General features: G+C 38.3%; 3 protein-coding genes across 3 annotated transcripts in view; 2 read left to right on the top strand and 1 right to left on the bottom strand.

The window, feature by feature from the left end:
• Nucleotides 1-18166, top strand: part of LOC135466341 (nuclear pore complex protein Nup160-like) — a 35107-nt gene extending 16941 nt beyond the window's left edge. Inside the window, exons 17-33 of the mRNA XM_064743775.1 lie at nucleotides 709-782; nucleotides 1141-1297; nucleotides 1838-1993; nucleotides 2394-2526; nucleotides 2790-2885; nucleotides 4133-4227; nucleotides 11529-11625; nucleotides 12066-12171; nucleotides 12616-12782; nucleotides 13288-13351; nucleotides 14062-14172; nucleotides 15209-15335; nucleotides 15541-15666; nucleotides 16245-16386; nucleotides 17023-17160; nucleotides 17480-17584; nucleotides 18034-18166. Of these exons, the coding sequence (XP_064599845.1) occupies nucleotides 709-782; nucleotides 1141-1297; nucleotides 1838-1993; nucleotides 2394-2526; nucleotides 2790-2885; nucleotides 4133-4227; nucleotides 11529-11625; nucleotides 12066-12171; nucleotides 12616-12782; nucleotides 13288-13351; nucleotides 14062-14172; nucleotides 15209-15335; nucleotides 15541-15666; nucleotides 16245-16386; nucleotides 17023-17160; nucleotides 17480-17584; nucleotides 18034-18120 (1981 nt within the window). The 3' untranslated portion in view covers nucleotides 18121-18166. The remainder of the gene's footprint in view (nucleotides 1-708; nucleotides 783-1140; nucleotides 1298-1837; nucleotides 1994-2393; nucleotides 2527-2789; nucleotides 2886-4132; nucleotides 4228-11528; nucleotides 11626-12065; nucleotides 12172-12615; nucleotides 12783-13287; nucleotides 13352-14061; nucleotides 14173-15208; nucleotides 15336-15540; nucleotides 15667-16244; nucleotides 16387-17022; nucleotides 17161-17479; nucleotides 17585-18033) is intronic.
• LOC135469281 (tumor protein p73-like) lies at nucleotides 8844-10363 on the top strand. The gene is made up of 2 exons (XM_064747897.1): nucleotides 8844-9140; nucleotides 9386-10363. The coding sequence occupies exons 1-2, from the start codon at nucleotides 8844-8846 to the stop codon at nucleotides 10316-10318; spliced, it is 1230 nt and encodes a 409-aa protein (XP_064603967.1). The 3' UTR covers nucleotides 10319-10363.
• LOC135466342 (uncharacterized) lies at nucleotides 18160-21877 on the bottom strand. The gene is made up of 5 exons (XM_064743776.1): nucleotides 21089-21877; nucleotides 20502-20856; nucleotides 20056-20279; nucleotides 19746-19887; nucleotides 18160-19315 (listed from the first exon to the last, which is right to left on the bottom strand). The coding sequence occupies exons 1-5, from the start codon at nucleotides 21751-21753 to the stop codon at nucleotides 19286-19288; spliced, it is 1416 nt and encodes a 471-aa protein (XP_064599846.1). The 5' UTR covers nucleotides 21754-21877; the 3' UTR covers nucleotides 18160-19285.
• Nucleotides 21878-23154: the final 1277 nt, after the last annotated feature.

Raw genomic sequence — 23154 nt, forward strand, 5'->3', positions numbered from 1 at the left:
AACTAACTCCAGTGTGTATTTCTAGTGTTAAAAAATTGTGCTTTTACAAGCAGCAAGACGTGAAAAATCAAGCTTAAATTTGCAATAGTTACAACATTCCACAAAAAGTCCATGTTGTGTTGTACTCGAGCACCTCTTGATCAACTGATTGGCTGGTGGTGAAAGGCAGGATACCAAAAGTTACTAACGTACAGACACAATGTGTCACTTACAGAGCTGTTAGTTGCAGTTAATATCAGATTTGTCTTTGTGTTATCGCCACTTAATGGTAAAAAAGTACCGTGTGTGTAAAAGCTGTGGGTGAAGGTACGGGCACTCATGCTGGATCCTGCCCACATACGGCCCTAGCACAGGCTGATACATGACCTGCTCTATAGTGCAGGTCCAACCATATCACACAGTCTGCTCAATAAATAATGCTTCATATATTTATATTAGATGTTAACTAGAATGCATAGGTAACAGTAGTAAATCAAACACATTTTGATAACAGCCATATGATGACAGTTGAATTGCAAATATGGTGAGGGTTTTTTAAACCACTTACTTTAAAAGCAGGAGTCATTGAATTACTAAAGCTTAGTAACTTTATTAAGTGTAAGTTTATGTTGTATTTACATCTAAAAATTTTTTTAGATTTGACATAAAAAGTATGTTGTTTGTCTATGATGCTCATACAAAGTGATTTGTGAATTGGTGTAATTTCAGGGAGTTCAATATGAGACAGTTGGCAGCATTAGACATCAACGACACTGCCGGTGTGACAGTTATCCAGCAATCAGGTAACCATGGTTACTGTACATTTTCATCCTTTTCAAACACTAAAGCACTTTTTACAGTGGAATGTACCCATATAATTATTATGAAAATGATGCTAAAATGATTTGTTTGTGTCATTAAATGTGCAAGCGTCATAAAATTATTTCTCTACATCCCCTATTCTCCCAGAATATTTCAAAGTATGGGTTGCAGAGGCCATTGAAAAGATTGAAGAATTAGGGCATATAACATTGCTATTAATGCCAGAGACAAATTTCTGGTGATCTGTCATCTGTGGTAAAGCTATGTTTCACTGCATAATTTAGTGTGTAATATTTTTCACCGTACATATTTACGCTCTTTCATGCGTTCTATTTTCAGGCCATCAGAATATGACTTTGGCTGACCTGTTTATTCAGGGCATAGGGGGCTCCAATGCCCGCATATTACTGGCCCAGAATAGCTTCCTGGATGAGGATCCATGTAGAACATGGTCACAAACACTCCAGCCTCTGGTCACCATCCTGGCCCAGCTTCTGTATCCTTTCTGTCATAGTGGAAAAATGTCCAATTTTTTCTGCACGGAGGATGACTGATTATGGCTCTACATCACATTGTCAAAAATCACTTTTCATACGTGTACCTTGAAGGATGCAGCAATTGTCTTGGAACAGGGTTCTCTGCCACATTTGGGGAAAAATAGTAGTCGAGAGAAAAGATGCTAGAACTTAAATTATACACTTTGCCTGGGTTTTCTCTAGGTATGCAAACATTTCTCATTGATGTGTAAGAAAATAGGTGTAAATGGTCTGTGAACATAGTTTGAGGTATTGTCTTTCTGCTTTAATGGTGATTTTTGTGAAAAATATTGTTTGAGGGAAAGTGACCTGTTACAGGCCTAAAAATAAAGGTAGCAAAATATTCTCTCAGGGGTGTACATGCACTTTTTTTACCTGGATAATAGTAATAACTAAGACACATTCTGTTATGACTACCTGTATCCCACCTGTAAAGCTAGAATACTGCTCATTTCCCCTGTATTTGCATCACTGTTCATCGCCCCCTTGACTGGACTCAGCTGGCCCTACAGTATCAACTTCCTGTTCCCAGAGTTTCTGATGGGTCAATGTCAGTATCTACATCTTCAGGAGTACATCCGTCTGCTGGCTGGCTGGTGTGAGTGGAACGAAGCCTCCAGAAAGTTCCTGCTAGGACAGTGTTATCTCAACTTTAAGTAAGAGCCAATACACCTGAATGACATGTGTAACAAGCAAACAGTAAACATAACTACTGCTTTGCCTCAAAACATACTCAGCCATCACTGTAAAGTGGACATTTGATATAACATATATTAAAGCTTAAGGGGTGAACTTTACCCATTGATCTTTTCATTTTATGGGTTTTCAAGTTTTGCAGTGCTTGTAGTCAGGTGCGAAATACTGTTATAATGTCACATCTCTTGATTGTGTCTTTCAAACCATTCATACGTTTTAATTACCTAGGCCATGTATGGGATCATGTCACATGATTTTTTTATTTACATACATTAAACATTAACATTGTAAGTTTTGAGGATTAAACTAAAACCTTTGTCATGTGAATGCTTCAAGTTTAAAGCTTTTTCTGTTTCTTAGTGAGCCCTACAAAGCTGTGGATTCATTTATTGATGGTGAGAAAGGAGTCGCTGGGGATGAATTTCTCCTGTCCAAATTGCTACAGACCGATGAAACAGACATCCACAAGCTCGAAGTCCTCTATTATCTCAAGGTACTGTTACATTTGTTTGAAATGTTCCGCACTCATGTGCCTGATCAGATATATTCTAGCCTTCTAAAAGGGGAAACAAAAAATAACACCATCATCAGTGGTTGATTTTTTAAAAAAAAATTTGAAAGTGTTTTCACATTGTGATAAAACTACAGCAGTTAAGTTATTAACTAATCGTATTTGAGAGAAATGTGTCCTGTTACATCTGTCAGTGTATTTTCACTTTTACCCATTCTTAGGTGATCATTTTTACCCATTCTTAGGTGATCAAGTTGTACGAGCAGTTTTGTATTCCGGATTTGATCGTGACTCTTGCCGACACAGCTATCAGTAAAGCAGATGATGACGACCCAAATCTGGTAACGTTTCTCACCTGTCACTTGAAATCTTAACAAAGTACATGTAGCTAAGGCTTAAAATTCCTACGCCGCACGCATCTCCAGAAAATTTTTCAGTATTGTAGTAAGCAACGATCAAATTGATAAGAAATAAACAAACATCTTATGAGGTTTCACTTTGTCAAAACACGTTTTTTAGGCCCAAAGCAATGATTAGTATTAAGGCGTAGTTAATTGAGGTTGGTTATTGTTGTGTCAATCCCAGTTCGTGTTTATCATTGTGAAGACATAAACATGTGGCAACAAGCTCAGAATTAACTACATTTTGATTAGCCTGTGGTGATGTATTAGAGGCCATTTTTCCTGGGTAAGTTGATGAAATGAGAGTGAACTGGTATTGTGCTTTGCTGATCCTTCAGTGGCAGACAGGAAATCCCATGCTGGGTAGGGTGGGATGGGGTGGGTTGAGGGATAATCTACTAAGGACAAGAGCTGTCTTCTTGTAGAGGTCCTTTTATGAAACATGTACATACAAGCGAAGTACATGCTCTTACCAGAACTTCTCATCGAACATCATTCAGTCAATTTTTGAATAATGATAAACAAAATGGCTTCCCTAGATAAAATCATGCATCATTTCAATCTTGGCTAACTTAGTCATTCATGAAAATGTTAACAAAAGCTTTTTAATTAACTCAAGGAACTCGTGTCTTTATCATAATTCCACATTACCACTTTAACATATTGTAAACATACATATTAATTTTTTCCATACAAGTTATAGAAGTGACAAAATGCGAAAGCTTGGAAGTTGGAAAAGTTTAAGGATGCACAAAAAGTGTAGTTGTTGATAAAGAGGTATATTCAGTGTGTATATTTCTATTTGGGGGTGAGTTGTGTATGGGGAATTCATTTCATCCTGCATAATACCTACAATTCCTATTCTGTCTGTAGTTTTGTAAATTAAATAATACCTGGCAAAGGCAGGTTCTTTGCTTGGATCACTCCAGTTTCCTGCACCCACAAACCTGACTGCTGTCATCAGGGGAATATTCTTCAGCACAGTTATTTAACACCAGGCCAAGAAAAATAAAAAAAAAGATAAAGAACACCCTGAGAGGACAAATACTGACACTCATGAGCTAGTATGCCACCTTGTTTATTGACTGGCTCTATTACACCATGGATTGATATCTCACTGTTTTTCTTTTTGATGATAGTATTATTTCCTAACAAGTTAATCTGTGTGTTTATTTCCTTTTCCTCAGCCCACCCTGTGGTCCAAAGTGTTCAAGTACCAGTTAGAGATGAGTCACAATGATGAGGCTTACTCTGCCATGGTATCTAATCCTGACTGCTCAAGGTGAGAGATTAACCTACTGGCCTCTCCATTCATTCCCCCCAGCCCAGCAGGCCAGTGAGCACAGGCCACTGGGTCACCCACCCACCAAGGCACGTCTGTTGTAGAGTGCCTTACTGATCAATGATTTGTAGCACTTCAACACAAACTCAAAACATATAAACATATACATATGCCCTAAGGAGATGGAAAGATCTCTGTGAATTATGAAAACAACATCCTGTAATCCGAATTAACTTGGTAGGGGTCAGGAAATCAGGGTGCTAGATCTGGTTACAATAGGTGTTACCGAGGAAGCACAGCTGCAGTGTTGGCTACATCACTGTGTTAGTAGCCTTCTTTGATATAGAAGTTTGTACTTGTGGGAATACTGCATTTATGCACCTGAAATATTATAATTACAGTATTGCTCTCTTCTTTTTGTTCTTCAAAATGGAGATATATATATCTCCATTTTTTATATATATATATATATATCATATAACTATGCAAAGTTATAAATGCTAATTTGTCTTACTACATTATTTAAAACAAAATTGAATTGGCCTCCACGTGGTCTTCCAAGAGCACTTTTGCTTTTATTTTCTTTTTTACCTCATGCTTTTGTAAAAGTGTGATGACGAATATTAACTTTAGATCTTTCTGTCATTCTTTGGTTTCCAGTTAATAGCTGCTCCAAATATTTTCTGGCTTTGATAAATTTTGTGAGCAGGTTGACTTGGATCTGAGATCAAGTTCAAATTGATGTCCGTATATCAAGTGTGGCCGCCATTTTGTCTGACTGATAGTAACATAACCTTTCCTGTCTGGTAACAAGCAAACTCTGTGATCACTAAAAATCTGTCTACCTTCATGAAGTCTGAATCATATGATTAATGACAAAATAACCCCTGGTTTTGACTGGAGAATACAGACTATGTGTACCTGGTTAACTGTTTCAAGGCAGTTAACCCTTTGATCTCCTTACAGACTGACCATGGTGTGTCTGTGTAAAATGTCTGATTCCTTGTGTTGCTGATCATGTGACTGGTCTTTATAATTGAGGAAATGCCTGTTGTCTGTGATCTGAGGGAAAACCCATTGTCTATGATTAAAGGAATCCCTGTTGCCCTTAACGAATCCCAAGAGCGGTCTAGCCCTGTCTTACGCCCAGTGTGAGGTTTTGTGTTAAACTAGAACTTGTTACTGTTCACACTAGCCAATTAATCTCTATTTTCACACCATGTCTGAGTTTTTATGCTTAGGCCCTTTATTAGTATGCATTAGATAATGAACAAAATCATCTTTGATTTAAATATTCTAATACAGGAAATATGTGCCTCATTGTTTTGAAGCAGATTTACTATTTAAATTTAAGGTATTTCCAAAAACATCAAATTCTGGGTGTAGCAGTGTTTGGTTTTAAGTTTGAATTTAAGATTTGTTCTCAGAAGCCTTGGAAATAGAAGAATGAAGTTATTCCCAGCCCTGTTTTTGATAGCTTTAAAATTTAATCTTTCCTTCTTACTATGTCTAAGACAAATGTGCAGACTTGTTCCAACATGCTGGCTTGTAAAACAGATGTATTTGGTAGATGTTAAATCTTTAATCTCCTTTAGAATTATCCATATTGTTTGAGGATTTTACATTCCTTAAATTTTTAGTGCGGTACTGTTGAACATGTCTCAGCATGCTAGGTGATCAATTTTGGCTTCTTTTATGATTATTGATCAGAAAAGACAGGGAAGAATTAAAAATACATAATAATTAATCCAACTTTGTTCAACATTACCTATCTTCATCATTTTTGTATATACAATTGAAATTAAACTTTCTAAAATGTAGAGGTGTTTATAAAAATTTAGCTCAAAGGCCAAAAGTATAATAAATTTGAAGGCTTTAAGCATTTTACTGGGTATAATGTGTAGTTGGTAATTTATTTTATTGCCAAAGAATGAAAATGGAACATTCTAAGATTTGACTTAGCTGTATATCTAAGAGTTTAGCACAAAGACCAAAAATATAATAACTTGGTTAGGAATAGACCTATACAATTTTGAATGTCTTCTTTTTGAGTTAATTTATGTTACTGCTTGGATGAGATTAAAGACATGATAGACTCAAACATTGTTTTGACAGTTTAATTGTCTCCACATAGGCTCCACATGTCTTGTTAAGTTGGACAGACATTAAGTCTTCTCCAGCTGAGCTGTGGTTTTGGTAGAAGACTGGTGGTCAGAATTTGTCATTCTTTAACAGCAGAGAAAATTTGATAAGAAAATGAAGAAATCAGACTATACTTGTTTTGCTTGGGTGAATTACATGCTGAGGCATAACTGGCCATCAAGAATCACTAACCTCAAAAATGTTCAACAAAATTTGTGGGGCTGGCATTTTTTGGAATCAACTTTTCTCAGAATAACAACAACTTAATGATCAAAACTCTTTGATGAACATTCCAAATTTACTTTTCAGATTGTATAGAAGTTCTATTTTTTCTACTTTTGTGTTCAGTATGTATGAAATAGATACAAATTTACTGCTGCTGTAGAACTTTAAGCACAATATATTGTTTGACTTACATGTTAAAACATGCAGATTCATCACAATTTAGTTGTTCTCAAACTGAGCTTAACATTTAGTTTTGGTGTATCTATCTGTAATGTTAATATGGGAGTTAAATCACCTGAGAATTTAATTTTCAAGTATTTGTCGAGAACAGGCAGTGCCCATAGATTTATTAACGCCACTCCCTGATCTAAAATAGTTAATTAGTGATAGCATGAATGGTTCCTTCTGAGAAAATGTCCAAAGTCATACATGTTTATGCCTGTATTTGACAGATTTTCTAACATTTTACACCTAACAAAATTTGACAGTGGAGTAAAGGTATCTTATTTACAAGTATTTATCAGCTACATGTGCTGTGGACTGTAAAACTGCTCGGCAGTGAGATTACCTACGTTCATTAGCTAGTTATTGGTTTGTGAAGGAGAAGTCACATTTTCAAGAGAAGGTAACAGAAAGGGTAATTGGTGACATTCATGATAGTGTTGATCAGATGGGAGGAAATCACTTAGAGGTAAAGTGACAGGACCTTGATTACACTATCATTTAATTGCTCCATGTTTAATTCCTAATTGCTGCAGTTGATTTTTTTTCTACCTGAATATTGAATTATGATCAGATTTGGTGTTGTAACAATCCTAATTAGAGGCTGTGTGTGCTGATCACAGGTAATGTGTTTGCCCTGTTGGGAGAGGTGAGCAGTGCTCCTGGTTAAGGGAGTTGAAAGTTTCACCTCACTGCTTTCCCTGTCAGGCCCTGCTGAGTTGGACTCCATCCACTTTCAGGTGTTCACTTCAAAGCCTTTCTATTAACTCCAGGGTGGACTCAGAAGTTCTAAGGGGGAGGGGGGCTTTGTTTTACTACACTAATGCTATAGGATTTTGGAGGCCTAAGTTGATTATTTTCTTTGTCAAATTTTGTTTAATCACTGAGTGTAATTGTGTACATCATTGATATATATATTTATATATGTTTTTTGTCCCAAGCCACAAGACCCAAGCATAAAATCAAAAATTCTTTGATAATCTGATTGAGAAAGTGTTTTCTTAGTGTTAGTGTTTTAAAAACTAAATGGTGCTCTTAATATCAGTTATAAATTTTGTTCACTGCTAACCATCAAACAAATTGTGTTGATGTGTTACACTCTCTCCCTCCCCCCACTTTGAAAAAACAGTCATGTATGTGTTGAGGTTCAGAGGTTTCTTCATTTGTTTTAAGGTGACCTGAATATTGTCTAACATTATCATGTTTACATGGAATAAAATGCCACAAAAGAAGAACACAGGTTCCAGGGAAGAAGATTCCTGCCTGGAAAGCCTATAACAGACTTCGACATTGTATTACCCTCAATAAATCAAAAAATACATATATAAAGCATAAATTATTACTTGTGATTTGAGTTTTAAAATTCTCTGCAAATGCCAGTGCTACATTTGGTAAGTGGTTACAAGTTTTGACAGATATAGTGCCTCCCCGACTACATGTATAATTGTGGTGAGGAATAAAGAGGCTGAATTAAATTTCCTGTATCTGTCTATTTTATGTTTTCTAACAAGCAAGACTTGGTGAAGTATGCACTGAAATTTCTCACAAAGCAAAGTTTAAAGATGAGTTTATATTTGCCACATAATTTGTGTTTGCCCTGCATTTCTGCACCTCAGTTCTGTTTACTTCCAGCAAGAGCAAGATGATGTATGCTAACCTTGAAAGAATAGAAGTCCCTGTAGGTTGTTAATCAAAGTATAATAGCAGGCTTATATTTGATCTATTCAGAGGGTATTAACACCTCCCCCAGTGTTTGGGCTGAGTCCCTACCTCCTACCCCTCCCCCAATCCTCACCTTCCCCCCACCCACCACCACAGGGAGACACAATGGCCCAGTATGGAGGGTTGACAGTCAGGAGGAACTTGCCTACCAGTTCTAGAGAAAAGGTGAGCAGAATTCGGCTCCTGGTCTCTGATTGGAGCAGACCGAGAAGGCCTATATAAAGTGGTTTGGACCTGAGCTGTACATCATCAGTCTGAAGTCCTGTTACGACAAGTCACTTCAGAAGAGAGATACAACTATAACCATGTCTGGGCAAGCTGACAGAAAGCCAGTTATATCAGAGGAAGCCTTCCAGTATTTGTGGAGTATGGTGGGCGACGCGGTAGAGGAGAGCAGTATGCAGCAGATCACAATGTCTTCTCTAGGAGATTTACACTACTCCCAGGAAAACGACTCCGATTCCAGTCTAGAGGACGAAAAATACCTGATCCCTGCGGAAGAGGACATTTCTGACCTGCTCAGTCCAATCATACCAGAGATCAGCATGAGTCCTGATAGTCAGTCTCCAACAGTGGACAGCTCGGTAGCCAGTCCTTCTCAGGTAAGCAAGTTATAACGGTCAACTTTGTGATTGTAGGGTATGGTCATATGGAACCAAAATTCGACTTCACTGCATTTTGACTTTAAGAGAACAATTTTCCTGATATCCATTTACAGCATGTTCATATGTAACCAGTTAAATTCATTATGTTTTGAAGGATGAAAGAATTGTATACATGTAGCTTCAAAATTGTGTAAATTATTTCTTATGAAAAGTAATAGTTTTATCCCCTCTTCATTTTCCAGCATTCTCCACCACCTATTAGTCACAGCCAGTCTCCTGTACACAGCATACCTTCTGACACAAACTACCCTGGTGAATATGGCTTTCAAATTACCTTCACTCCACCACTAAAAGAGACAAAGTCCACAACCTGGACATACTCCACCGTGCTGAAGAAGCTGTATGTGCGTATGGCCAGCTCCTGTCCTATCCAGATGAAAACTACCAGATCCCCTCCCCCCGGGACCGTGATCCGTGCCATGCCTCTGTTTGTCAAACCTGAACATGTCCAAGAGGTTGTCACTCGCTGCCCTAACCATGCCACAGCCAGAGACCACAACGAGAACCACCCAGCACCCACACACCTTGTTCGCTGTGATCACCAGTATGCCCAGTACCAGGACAACCCTTACACTGGGCGTCAGAGCGTGGTCATCCCGTATGAGAGTGCTCAGGCCGGCTCAGAGTGGGTTGTCAATCTGTACCAGTTCATGTGTCTCGGGTCCTGCGTCGGGGGTCCCAACCGACGACCGCTGCAGGTTGTTTTCACGCTGGAGAAAGACAATGTTGTGCTGGGTCGTTTCTCTGTGGAAGTCCGCATCTGTGCCTGTCCAGGGCGAGACCGTAAAGCTGAGGAGCGACCACAGGGTGCAGTGAAGAAGTCAGTCAGCAAACATAATCCATCCACAGCTGAGATCGCAACCATTGCTCGTCAAAAGAGGAAGCTAGAAGGAAGCGAGGAAGATGCCTTTACGCTGACAATCCGTGGCCGAGATAATTATGAAATGTTGTGCAGAATCCGTGACTCGCTGGAACTTGCTTCCCTGATGTCGCAGTCTCAGGTGGACTCGTACAGACAACAGGCTGTATCTGTGCAGTGTCATCAGCTAGTACAGAATGGGCAGCCCAACAAAGTGTACATCCCATCTCGCAGCAGCCTTCAGATCACACAGTGACACTAGTCTACCCTAACAAAGTGCTCAAATTATTCACCCGTTCACCCAAACGGTCAACCATTGTTATTTTATATCATCCCATGTGATATTCATTGTCATGTTTTAAACTGTTGGCTTTTTAATACATACTTTGTAAATATCTTAATATGATTGTAATTTCATTTTAACATTCATCAACATGAAATCATGATATCCAATGTACATACGGTCAACATTTCATACATTTTTTTTATTGTACATACAATATCATACATACTGTGATATAAGCACATTTATGCACAAAGTGCTTTATTGGTGCAAAATAAACATGACAGTTCTCCAAATTTCATGTGTTTGTGTTGATTTGTTTTTTTTCTCTCATGGGAGCTTTTATATTTGGGGACTTACAGCTTATCTTTTGGAATATACATATACAAGAAGTGGCTTAAAGCTGTTACTAAGTACGTACACATACAACAAATAATAAAGTGAGGTGAAAGTGTGCTGAGGGTTTATAGCCTGTGCCATTACAATAGCCCCCCTCCATGTTGTTGGGGAGGAAATACTTAACTCTGAATAGGGATATTAGTGGTAATGCGACTTGTGATGTAAGTGTACTCCCACAGCTGCTAATCCCCAGTGGTATACCAGAATAGCTGATAAGCCATGGATTAGCATTCAGCCTGACAAACAACACTGATGGGGGCAAACAGATTTGTTCAGGATTACCTTTTTTTTATTCTGAGAATTTTTTGGGTATAGTGCATCGGCTTAAGCATGCTACATTGTATATGCTCTTTGGATTGGAGAACGACCTCAAGCCTATTGATTCTGATAAACATTACTGTATGCAGGAATTTAGATATGTACTTATATTGCTCAAGGTTAAAAGAAATTGTAAAAAAGAAGAATAAACAGTGTTTTCTTAGATTGCATGCAGAATGGCAAATCTTTTATTTTCTCTGACTTTGAGGTTTCCACAAATTAAAACACAAGCATTTGACCATAACATGTTCAACATTGTCTTAAAGCGTAGCTAACATCTGCTTAGGTTACACTTGTTTAGACGGCAGCCAATCAGAATGAGTATTTGAGTACATTTGATTTCATTAAGTAGTTTTGTTGTTCCTGTCTTTAACCTTTGGCCACTACTGTCCACCAATAACTGTACAGACAAAACAGCATAATACATGACAGTACTGCACATACTGTATGTTTTATATTTTGACAGACGCACGGATTGCCTGCGCCAGTTTCTGGTGGTGCTGATTGACAGAGGTGAACTACAGACGCTTGTACAGTATCAGTACATTGATCTTCATGATGAGGTGAGATCATTGTCTTCATATACAGTGTACTTGTCATTTGTGTCATTTGTCATTTGAAGTCCACAATCTGTCTCATTGATAGTTTTGGTGCTTACCATCTTGGTTTGAATTGTACTATATGAACAGACGGTCATCATATCAATGTCATTATGTTATTTTGGGCGGTCTCTGTCTATAAAAACTTTTTGGTGTTACCACTCTATCTACAGAGCCATTTCAATGAAGATTGTTTACTAGTTGTTTCTGTCTCCAGATATGAAACGTGTTGCAAACAAGTCACATTACTTTAATGTCCCTTTTTATGATATTAGTTTAACACCGTGTATGAAAAATCTGTCTATATTTTGATCACTAACTCCAAACCTGATAGAGTTGTGTTTTACTCTATGATGAGCTTGATTTGTGATGTTTTACGTCTAAAATTTTTACTTTGTTTCAAGGTTGTGTCCATCTTGGAGAGCAGAGCGCGATCAGTGGATCTTGCGACTCACAACTATTACGACCTTCTGTATTCATTTCATATCTACAGAGGAAATTATCGTAAAGGTGCGTTTGTCATGCAGTCAGTGTTTACATTGGTAGGTTTCGCTTGTTCAGCCATTTGTGAACAAGCCAATGTCATTTTATTTTCCATGGACCTCCATGGCCGAAGGGGTTAGCGCGCGAGTATGGTGAAATGACCCAAGGGCCTCTCACCAATGCGCTTGCTATAGAGTTAAAGTCCAGGTCATGCTGGCTTTCTCATCGACAGTATGTGGGAAAGTCTGACAACAACCTGCAGATTGTCATGGGTTTTCCCTGGGCTCTATCGGGTTTCCTCCTACTATCATGCTAGCCGCCATGGTATAAATGAAATATTCTTAAGTGCGACATAAAACTCCAATCAAATGAATAAGATTTTATTTTCCAGAAGTTTGTATTTGTAAACCTGTACTTTTTTTTCTTCTTTTTCATTCAAGTGTAACCTGTCTCTTTTTTCCATTTTCCTAGCTGGTAGTGTTATGTATGAGTACGGGAGGAGGCTTGGCCAAGAGTTACCTAACCTGAAAGGATTACAACGACAAGCAAAGTGTTATCTGGCTGCACTCAATGCCTTGAGATTGGTAGATCCCAAATATGCTTGGATTGTCAAACCATTACCACAGCCAAGACTTCAGGTGTGAATTTCTTGATTCTTTCAATGGTGGATGTTTTTGAATATTTTAAGCATCTTCTGTAAACTTTAGTTTCATGTTAACAGCGTTTTAATCACTAGTGTGGCTTTTGTGAACATTCATATTGTTTTATTTGGTTTTTGCTTCCGGGTTTGACCATGTGTTTGTCATAATCTGGATGAATACAGCTGACGGGCATTAAGCAATACAATTGATTCATTTTATGAGGTTTGATTTATTGATTTATTTATCTGATTGTTGTTTAATGCCCTTCTCAAGAATTTTTCACGTGTATGATGGCAGCTGGTTTTTTTTGACATTGAGGAAACAGATTGCATGATGTAAACCATCAGCCTTTGGTAAGTTAATGGCAAACTCTCCTGTGTGTGGAACTTATTGTCTTGGTCAAGGCAAGTCTTACATGAGCTTTATGCAAGGATAGGTTAGAGCTTTGTTGCATACTCAGGGAGTGGACTGACCTGTGGTCAAAATCTTATCTTTATAACAGGATAGCAGAGATCTTCCAGACACATCACCGAAACATACCTGGGACGGGGAAGAGAAGCCAAACTGTAAGTACAGGTACTTAGGGCTCTTTGTGACTGCTGTTTATAACAAATCTCTGATGCAAGCAATGAGCCTCTGATTATAATGCATCTATATATCTAGCCATATGCAGGAACTGTTTTCTAAATTAGATCAAAATTGACTTCTGCCAAATGCAGTTCAAAGTACATTAACGCTTTGTAATGATTCAATCATTACTTAGAAAGGCTTTCTGGTCACTGTGAGTTCAAGTCCTGCTCATGCTGGCTTTCCCAGCCTTAAGTGGGAAAGTCAGGCAGCAACCTGCGCATGGTTGTGGGTTTCCCCCAGGCGGTGCCCAGTTTCCTCCCACTATAATGCTGACCGCTGTCGTATAAGTAAAATATTCTTGAGTACAGCGTAAAACAACAATCAGATAAATAGGAAGGCTTTCTATACACCATTCTTTTTATTAGTCACTGCTACTCCATAATTGTCCTTTTCCTTTACGTAAATAAGCTATAGAAGTACATAGTATTGTTAAACAGTTCATTTCCATATGACTTCTGAGGGCTATTCCTCAAGTATTTGTGACTTTGCACTTGGCTGAATTTCCCTGGGAAAATATACCTTCATGTAGGCAAGGCTTACGATTGCTTTCATAAGCAACCCATAAAAATTAAATTCATTGGATTACACAAACATGTATGGTTTGAATGATCTCTTTATTATAACCTTTTTGCTGTTGTCTGTACAGTCAGCCAGAAGATTGAACTGTTGGAGTTAGCTGACATTGACAAGGAGTACCTGTTGGTGAATGCCCGTTTACGCCTTATACAGAAAGACCCGGACCCCTCCCACGTTACAGGTTTGGTCTCACTGGTGCAACCTTTAAGTACATATAGTTACATAAGCTTTTTTGGAGTTCACATTATCCTTCATGCGCATGTGCGGAACAAATCATATGGCCTAGGAATTAGCATGATTGCTCAGAACAATTACTCTTGCAATTGCTGTGAGTTCAAGTCCTGCTCATGATGGCTTCCTCTCCAGCCATAATTGGGAAGGTCTGCCAGCAACCTGTAGCTGGTGGTGGGTTCCCTCAGGCTCTGCCCAGTTTCCTCCCATCGTAATGCCAGCTGCCGTCATGTAAGTGAAATATTCTTGAGTACGATATAACACACTAATCTAATAAATAAATAAACATCATTTGGTAGAGAAATAAAGGCACGTCTTCTTTCTTACGTGTCGTAGAAGATTAGAAACTTGAATAAAAGTCCAAACCCGTGGATGGTTGTGGATTTCCCCTTGGTTCTGTTCGGTTTTCTCCCACCATAATGCTGGCTGCCATTGTATAAGAGAAATATTCTTGAGTATGGTGTAAAACACCAATCAAATAAATAAATGAACAAGTCCAGGATTCTCCTCAGTTCACATTTTATATTCATTTATCAAATTTTCCACTTGAAAACATACATGTTTAGAGTCTATTCAAAGTTTTGGCATATACAATCAATCAATTAAAAGCAGAAAATTTTCTTAATTCTGTGTGGTGCTCGAGAATTAACATACAACCCTTAACATAGAGAAGGTGTGAATGTTTGTATACTATGGGATCTGGGTGAGGACGTGCATTGAAACTCCAATAAAGCTTATTCACCGCGCATGGCAAGTTTGAGGTTTGAGTTCATATGCTTGTATATCACTTTGTTGAACTATTTTGAATTTAAAAAATTTATCTTACAACTTTGTTGTGAATGTGGCCAAAAACCATAAAAAATGTGATTTACATCCATAGTAATTAAAACTCCACAGTTCAGTCATGTGTTTGAACAAGTTCAGTTTATTGTTTATAATGTGGCGATTTGAATAATGCATTTATTTGTAAGGTTTCTGCTGTGTAGGTCCCACAAGTGGCCCGGTGGAAATGGTGGGTTTACTGGTGAATAACGGGCTGTACGACCAAGCTGTGGTTGTCAGTAAGACCTTTGAGTTACCCCTGGCTCCAGTGATGGAAGGATTGGCCATGAGGTTTGTTCACCAAAGTCTTAATCTCTGCATTATTTCCATTTTTAAATAAGAGCCCTACATGTGTGTAACTGCAAGTGTTTTTGCTCACAAAGGACAGATTTTTGTCCATTAAAACCTTATTGATGGTTTGTCCGAAGACAGTTTGGCATGTTGGAATTCGTGGCTTATTCGAAAGAATAATTTGCAATTTGGCCACATGTTATAGGTGTTTACAGTTAGCGCAGAACAGTAACTACCACATGCAGGGTGATAATGACTACACTGCCCAAGCCTGGGATTGGTTAGCAGAGAATGAAACAGAGATGTGTTATTCAACAAAGGAGGCTTCCAGGTCAGTACATATTGTGGGTTGGTTTTACAGCACTTATCACAGTTCATTTTATCAAGACACTTTTACATATATAGCTATGTTTATGTTAATTACAGTGATGCAAAAACATTGTAATGTATGTAGTGTCTGACTTGATATTAAGGAGTTCACAGTGATGACCACTTTTTGTCCATGTGAAACCTGTACTTGTATATGCTCTGTAATGATACCTGATGAAACTTACTTGCTCCTGTGTAGATTTTAACACGATTATTGTGTATTGTTTTGTACATTATTGTACATTATTGTACGTTATTGTACATTAAGACAGCATTCTGACTGAAAACATTTCTCTCGTCAACGGAGCATCCCTGGTGAAAGTTACCAGTTCAGTTTTTTCATGCAATATTCAGTTTGAAATCATATGGCATGTCCTCAATCTTATTTATGTGCGTGTATGTCCTGAATGGTTCACCCAGGAACCAGGAACAGTCGTCTAAATTTATTATGTCATACACAGACCCATGTCCATTGTAACAAATAATGAATATATTCAACATAATAATTGTAATTTCCAAAGTGCATGTTCTTTCCTGCAGCTCAGCTGACCAGGCCTGGAGATTGCTGCAGTTCTATCTGGAGCAGTATGACGATGCAAATGGACAGTTCCACAGAACTGTTGCTGTCAAACTGCTCTCACATGGCTTCAGCCTGCCCAGCTGGTTTATGGCTTCATATAAGGTATGTCCATAAAGTTGTTAATTGCCAAGTCTTCATGTGTGGGTTATATTGTAATGTAACTGTTGTCAATGTTTTACGGAAGCCAGACATGGTTCAGTAAGTACCCTGCAGAGCGGTGGGTTTTAGTATACTCTACGTTCCTTCACTCTACATAACCTGCATGGAGTTCTAGCACAAGACTCCCAGACGCAAACTTATACCCCTTCCTCCACCTTCCACTTGCACACGATTGTACAGGTGCTTAACTAACTACGAGGCACAATCCTGGACTTCAAGAGTGAATTTGTAAATTTCCAATGGCCTTGCTGACTACAAGTATTGATGCAATAGTGTAACTTGTCAAAGTTTGGTGATTTACCCTGGGCACTACAGTTCCATCGTAGAATGAAAAATTCTTCAGTGAGACTTGAAACAATAATCAAATAAACAAATAAATAAAAGTTGAATTCCTCATAGTTGGCTTTTGTGTACATTTGCAGTATTGTAACTGTGTACATTGAAGCTTCCACAGGTAATGTCTTCAATTTGTCACAAACAATGGGTTGATTTTTAACTATAGGTACAGGGTAGTAGATTAACTATTTTTTTGTGATGTAGATGTAAGTTTTTTTAAGTGTAAGTCTTTTATTTGAACAGACACGGAATGCAGCTGAACTGCTGAGACTGTTAATAGACTATGATTTGCTGGAACAAGCTGGCAGTTTGGCTCTTGAATATATAGAGGCCATGAGGGATGTGACAAGGGGCCAAGACAGGGAAGTCTTCAACCTCAAGGTCAGTTTGTAGTAATGAGTGAATGAATGAATGGTCATGGCTTAACAACACTTTGGCAGTATTGCACTCATATCTTGGCAAGAACATGTTTAAACCAGAATTATATTTATAGTGTAGTATATAGTATTAAAATACTGAAATTAAAGAGCGTAGAAAGAGGTGGTAATTTGGAGCATGCCGCTCTCTTTTGTGTAAAACAAAATGTTAAGCCAAGAAAGAGATAATTTCAGGGACGTAACACAATGTGAGTTTTTTTTTTTTTACTTTTGTTAGTCTTTGATACACTGACTATATGCCGAGTTCTCATTTTTCCATTCAGGGCTTATTAACTCCATTACCTCAGTCAGTCTGGCTTCCCTATACTTGTATTGATCAGCTTTTGGCTGCTCTCAAGGACGGACAAGCAGATCAGATCTACAGAAAGGTTAGTTCATTTGCTACTAGTTACCTATTGGGAGGAAAGAGTCACTCTTAACTAAATCATTGTTCTTAACCCAGCCACTCAGCCACTGACCAAGTGAAGTTGCATCTTCTGTGGTGTACCTGACAAAGTCAAGAGATGTGATTTTCTCTGGGCCAAATCTGGATTCCTCCTCTCATAAATCTTACTATCTTCATATCGGTGAAATATTCTGCTTTGTGTTGTTAAACTTTCAACTAAATGATTGTTTAAATTTGATACTGGCATTGAAAGCTGCTTTTCAGAAGAGTCATGGTTATTGCAGACTCACAGTTAAACAGTGATCTGCAAAGTACATATAACTTCCTTGGCAACAAGCACCGTAATGCTACTCAAGTTATGTAAAACAGGCATGAGGTCCTGATTGTGATGCCTCTGTGTTTCACTGTATTTAATGTTTTATTTTTCTTTAGATGAGTGAGCAGTTGCAGTCAAAGATGACCCGTTACCAACTGCATGTGGATTCCCTAGCAGAGAACTTGGACACCCTGATGACATAATTAATGTTAATTTCAAAGATGAACACATGACACAAAAAATATTTTTATCAGAATCTAAAACCATTTCCATTTTTTTTTATGTCAACCACCATACATTGAGCATGCCTTGAAAACAAAGCACATGTTTCTTCTGACAATCCCATCAATCATTGTATTTATCAATTCAAATAAATACTTTTCTTATGTTAAATGAATAGTCTGTCACATTATTAAAACAAGATTGTAAAAGCCCTTATTTCGTACAAGTTCTGTAAGTGGACTGAACTAGGAATGGTGGCCTGCAGTTTGGACTTGCAGTTAGTCATACTGTTCCTGTATCATTGTCAGATTGGGATGGGGCCATGGTCTTGTGGTTAGAGGAGATTGCCTTTCCATTGCTAGGACACACAAGGGCAGGTTCAAACTTGGCCTTGGACATCCAGTATATATTTATTTATAAATAAAAGTACTCATGAGGCCTTGGTGACAATAAGTGGTCAACAACATTTGTGTGGTCAAATGTATATAGTATATCATTCACTCAATTTCTTGGCTTGTTTATTATTCCTGCGACATGAGGGAGACTGTTTGAGGGAACAGTCAGTTAAAGTTCGTCTGAGCCCATGGCCTGGCTTAAATGCTAACCAGGGTCCAGTTGTTCAAAAGTGTATTAGCTAATACCAATATTAAGTCATATCTCACACTTAAAATTTTAGCCAAACTAGGCAGCTAATGCAATTTTTTTTTAAGCTATTAAGTACAAAACAGAAAACATGCCTTGACTAAAAATTTGGCACAAAATCTGAAAAACAGTTCTGAACAACCTGGCTTATGTACATTTATCATGTCAGTCAGGTATGAATTTGTTGTATGTAAAGCAATGCCAAGTGAGCCTTTGCTAACCTAGATGTCACGCAAACTGTGTCACATCAAAACGCACTCTTTAATTGGGGACAAGGACAACCGCTTTAATCAAGTACTAGTAAGGAAAAATTTCTATTTCCTGAATTCCTGACACATGAACATGCACCAATTATTCAAACTTCTGACTGATTTGTGAAATAAAATGACCAGATTTCTTCTGTAAACTGCAGTATGTCCAAAATGGAACAGTTAAAAGACCTTCATCTCTTTGTCACACAAAATCCCTTTTGTTTCATCTGTTTGTTGTCAATCATTTGCAACATCAGTATGGGCTGTACTTTATTAAGAAGTCCTGAAAAAAAAGAAGTCTCTTTTACACATGTGCCAGAACAGTGCTGAGTCATGCTTTTATTCTGTGTTTACTAGAAACACCAAGCTATATTCTGGTACCTACATCTATTATTGCTCACCCTTTAGGCTAAGATTGACGTCAATCACAAATTATTGTTAGCAGAAGAAAGAAAGACTGTTAAAGACTATTTTTTTTCGATTTGCAACTCTCCATCTGCTCTGTGTAAATAAACAATTTAAAGCATTCAGGTCGTAAATAACAATGTAGAAAATGTACCACCAAGATTAAAGGAAACGCACCTACCTCTAGTAGAGGGTGCTGTGGTTCTGCATTAACTTGTCACAGTGCTTTGAAGAGTAATAGTGAAGTTAAGTAAATTTGTTAATGTTTTTTTCAACTATTTGATAATAAGGTAAAATTAAAGAATCACCTTATCATACTGATCTCCAACAAATGTTCTTAGAAAATGGACATATCGTGCAGCAAATTCAAATACAGTTGCTTTATCCGTCTTATCTGACATTCCTGGTACCAATTGCCTCATCAAGTGACATGCATCTCGTATTCGAGCCCTGCAACAAGTGATGTGTGAGTGAAACTCAAAAAGCTTTTAAAAGATGTACATGAATGAAATTAAAATATGATTAAAGCATGCATCTTAAAATTTACCTTAACAGATTATAAAAATATCCTAATCAAATTATAAATGAATCATTTCAGTAATTTATCAGGGACTTTACCTTCGTATGCGTTCCTTGTGATTATGTTGTTGCCTGCTTGGGTCACTGTCATCTTGTCGACTGTAATACGGTGAGGTAATTTCCAAACTCTGTTTAGCCCTTTCTACCTGCTCTTGAAGTAGAGATGGATAAGGTGCTCTGTGGGGGCTCACACTGTCCCTTGCATCACTAGACTGTTCCACTTCTTCCCCACTGCTGTTAAGCTGTATACCACTATTATCAGACTGCCAAAGAAAACTGAATAAACATTAGGTAAAACAGGCCAGCCATACGACAGCACAAGCAGATCTTGTACCCTGGTTGTACAGATGAAAAACAAAGAAATTTTACAACTCTTAAGTGAAGTAGTTCTGCAGATAATTATGGACGTAAGAACATGCAACACCATGTACCATAATATGATCTGTTGTATAAGATTACCAAAATTAAACTAGCTTTATACTTGCCTGTCTTTGTAGACTGTTCAGCACAATCCCATGATTGAGTCCACAATGTGATGAAACTCCAACAGGCTTTCCATTGTTAGTTACATTTACTGGTGATGTTTGAAGGCCTATTCTCATTTGTGACTGAAAATATGGCTGTGGCACAAGAACCAATTGGGTACTGGTTTCATTCGGTTGCATCACCATTATTTCTCCACTGCTCTGCAGTTGAAGGGACTGGAGTATGTTTAACTGTTGCTGAGCTGAGGACACGACTGTCGGAGAGGAATTTTGAATCCTTTCCTTCACATCAGATGACTGTATTTTCCAGCCTGAAACCACTGGGTTCTCAAGAGTAGGGCTTGTAACACTTTCACTGTAAGATTGCAGATATGCCATTATTATAAGGAACATTAATTACCTCATTTCTTGCCTTATTACGTTAACTTGACCTATGTAACTATATGGCCACTGTAATTACACAAGCAAATACCATTAAATATGCATTTGCATTCTGTTTGGTTCAACATCATCAAACTAAGGTCAGTGCCTGAGGCAAACAGAATTTACTGGATTTATATTATTTGCGCTACTTGTTAAATACATACCATCCATTTAATCTCAGATTTGTCTGTTCACTTTCACCATTGCTGCTGTTCCTTGACTTGCAACACCGGTCATTCTCTTCTATCCTGTTTGGTTCCTTGTCAACAATTATAGTGTTCTCCAGAACATGGTTTTCTACTGTTTTGAAACAAGGCAAAGACCAGTCTGCTTGTAGACACGTGTTATTATGGAAGTTTACAACACCTGAACTGTCTTCGCTATTCTTTTCCTGAGAACCATTTGTAACATTGCAATATTTTGCTGCCTGGACAGAATTCAAGAACACAAGCTTTCCACTTTTGTCACATGATTGACGGTTTGAAGCTTTATTTGAAGCGCAGCTGTCCCCAATTTGCACGGCATTAGCAACAATCTTCATTACCTTTGATGGCCTATCTGGTAAGCCATTTAAAACATCGACATCTTCTATCTCGCTGTTTTTCCGTTTCAGGTTGCACTCATCATTGCTTTTTGCGCCACGCTTCTGTCTTACTTCGAATGATTTGGCAGTGTCGTGTACCTTGCTCGATACTGACAGCGGAGCTCGACCAAACATCAACTCTCTGGCACAGGTTCGATTCCCAGCAGCCGAGTTCATCTGAAAATTTTCTGACGGGCAATTCTGTTGCGGAGGTGGCACAGACGCAGGCACGGTACCTTTTCCCATTTTGTTAGCACAGATAGCTATCCGCCACTGGCCTTTGTAAAAGTGTAGAGTGTAAAGCACCTGTCAAAAAAGTTGCGCACGCTCTAAGCACGAGTCATGACCGTCAAATGCGCGTTCCATTGAAGGCGTCTCGCTGTCGAAACGTGCAGACGACAGTGACGTCACAAGACTCGGAAGGACTCGCTGCTTTTCGGTGACGTTTTCGGGGATCTTCGGGTAAAACACCACGTGACAGTGGCTGACCTGTCTCGGTCACACTCTAAGAATGGAACACCTACTTGTACATCTTTGAACACGTGTCTACAACAGTTTGGCCACCTGCGAGACATTTTATCATAAAATTATTGCTAGCGTGGAAAGACAGAAGCTAAATTAAAGAATGACGATTTCATACTTGTTAAGTGCACTACTATGGTATACTTTGGCCCTAAATAGCTTATAATTGACCTGTAGCAAGGAAGTAGCGAGTTCGAATCCAATTTTTTTTCTCCCTAGCGCTCTCCTCTCTCTCTGTCTTTTTTTTTGTGTGTGTGTGTGTGTTGTTTTCTTCTTTTTTGTTTTCTTCCCACCTCCTTTTTTGCACGGTAGTAGGCAATGGTGATAACACTAATTCGGCCGTAGATAAGCCAGACCGAACAACCGGACTGCTGTACTGTTTTTGCTGACAACGCTCGCCCGTCTATCCAAATCTGTCAAAATCGTCACAGCCAAGATATCTCTGCTATCGATATAAGTATAGGTATCCAATTAAAAAATTTATCTGGGCTATTTGTTTCATTATTGTTTTAATTGCCGCAAGTCATGCTGTCTTCCATTTTGTCCTATATACGTACATAGGAAGGTCTGTTAGCAACCGTGCAGCTCGGTCCCCTCTCTCCCCTCCCATAGGCCTACTGGGCCTCGTCGTATAAGTTAAATATTCTTAAGTACCGCTAAGGATAAAACACGAATCAAATGAGTTTAAAAAAAGGTAAATAAATATTTGACTGTTTAACGCCAATTTTTTCTTTTGGTTGGAGGAACCATACTGCTCAAGATAAATTTTCCAAAGTGTGATACACAGTTATGAATTACACCGTTATGATATTTGTGGAAAACAGAGGATCTACAACAAACGTTAGACTACGCAAACAGCTTCATGCATGCATGCAAGAGCGTCGCCCATTCCGATTATTGTCACTAAGAACTCACAAACTGTGAGTTCACAAATTCCCTGCCCGAGACCGGCATTGAACCCACATCTGGTATGTCCTACGTAATGATTAAAAGGCAAGCGCCTTGTAGCCACTCGGCACAAAACGTCATCTCTTTTATTATACGCATCTAATATCAAACGATTACTAGACTAAGATCAAAAAAATTTGGTAGCGACGAAGTAAACCCTCCAATTAGGCCTGTATA

The sequence above is a fragment of the Liolophura sinensis genome, chromosome 6 (genome assembly GCF_032854445.1).
Source record: "Liolophura sinensis isolate JHLJ2023 chromosome 6, CUHK_Ljap_v2, whole genome shotgun sequence".
In the NCBI taxonomy this organism is placed as follows: domain Eukaryota; kingdom Metazoa; phylum Mollusca; class Polyplacophora; order Chitonida; family Chitonidae; genus Liolophura; species Liolophura sinensis.

Coding starts and splice junctions, on each gene's coding strand:
- LOC135469281 (XM_064747897.1), top strand. CDS start 8,844: ATGTCTGGGCAAGCTGACAGAAAGCCAGTTATATCAGAGGAAGCCTTC. Junction 9,141..9,385: donor CGGTAGCCAGTCCTTCTCAG/GTAAGCAAGTTA, acceptor TTCATTTTCCAG/CATTCTCCACCACCTATTAG.
- LOC135466342 (XM_064743776.1), bottom strand. CDS start 21,753: ATGGGAAAAGGTACCGTGCCTGCGTCTGTGCCACCTCCGCAACAGAAT. Junction 20,280..20,501: donor TGAACAGTCTACAAAGACAG/GCAAGTATAAAG, acceptor TTTCTTTGGCAG/TCTGATAATAGTGGTATACA. Junction 19,316..19,745: donor TTGGAGATCAGTATGATAAG/GTGATTCTTTAA, acceptor CTTTTTTTTCAG/GACTTCTTAATAAAGTACAG.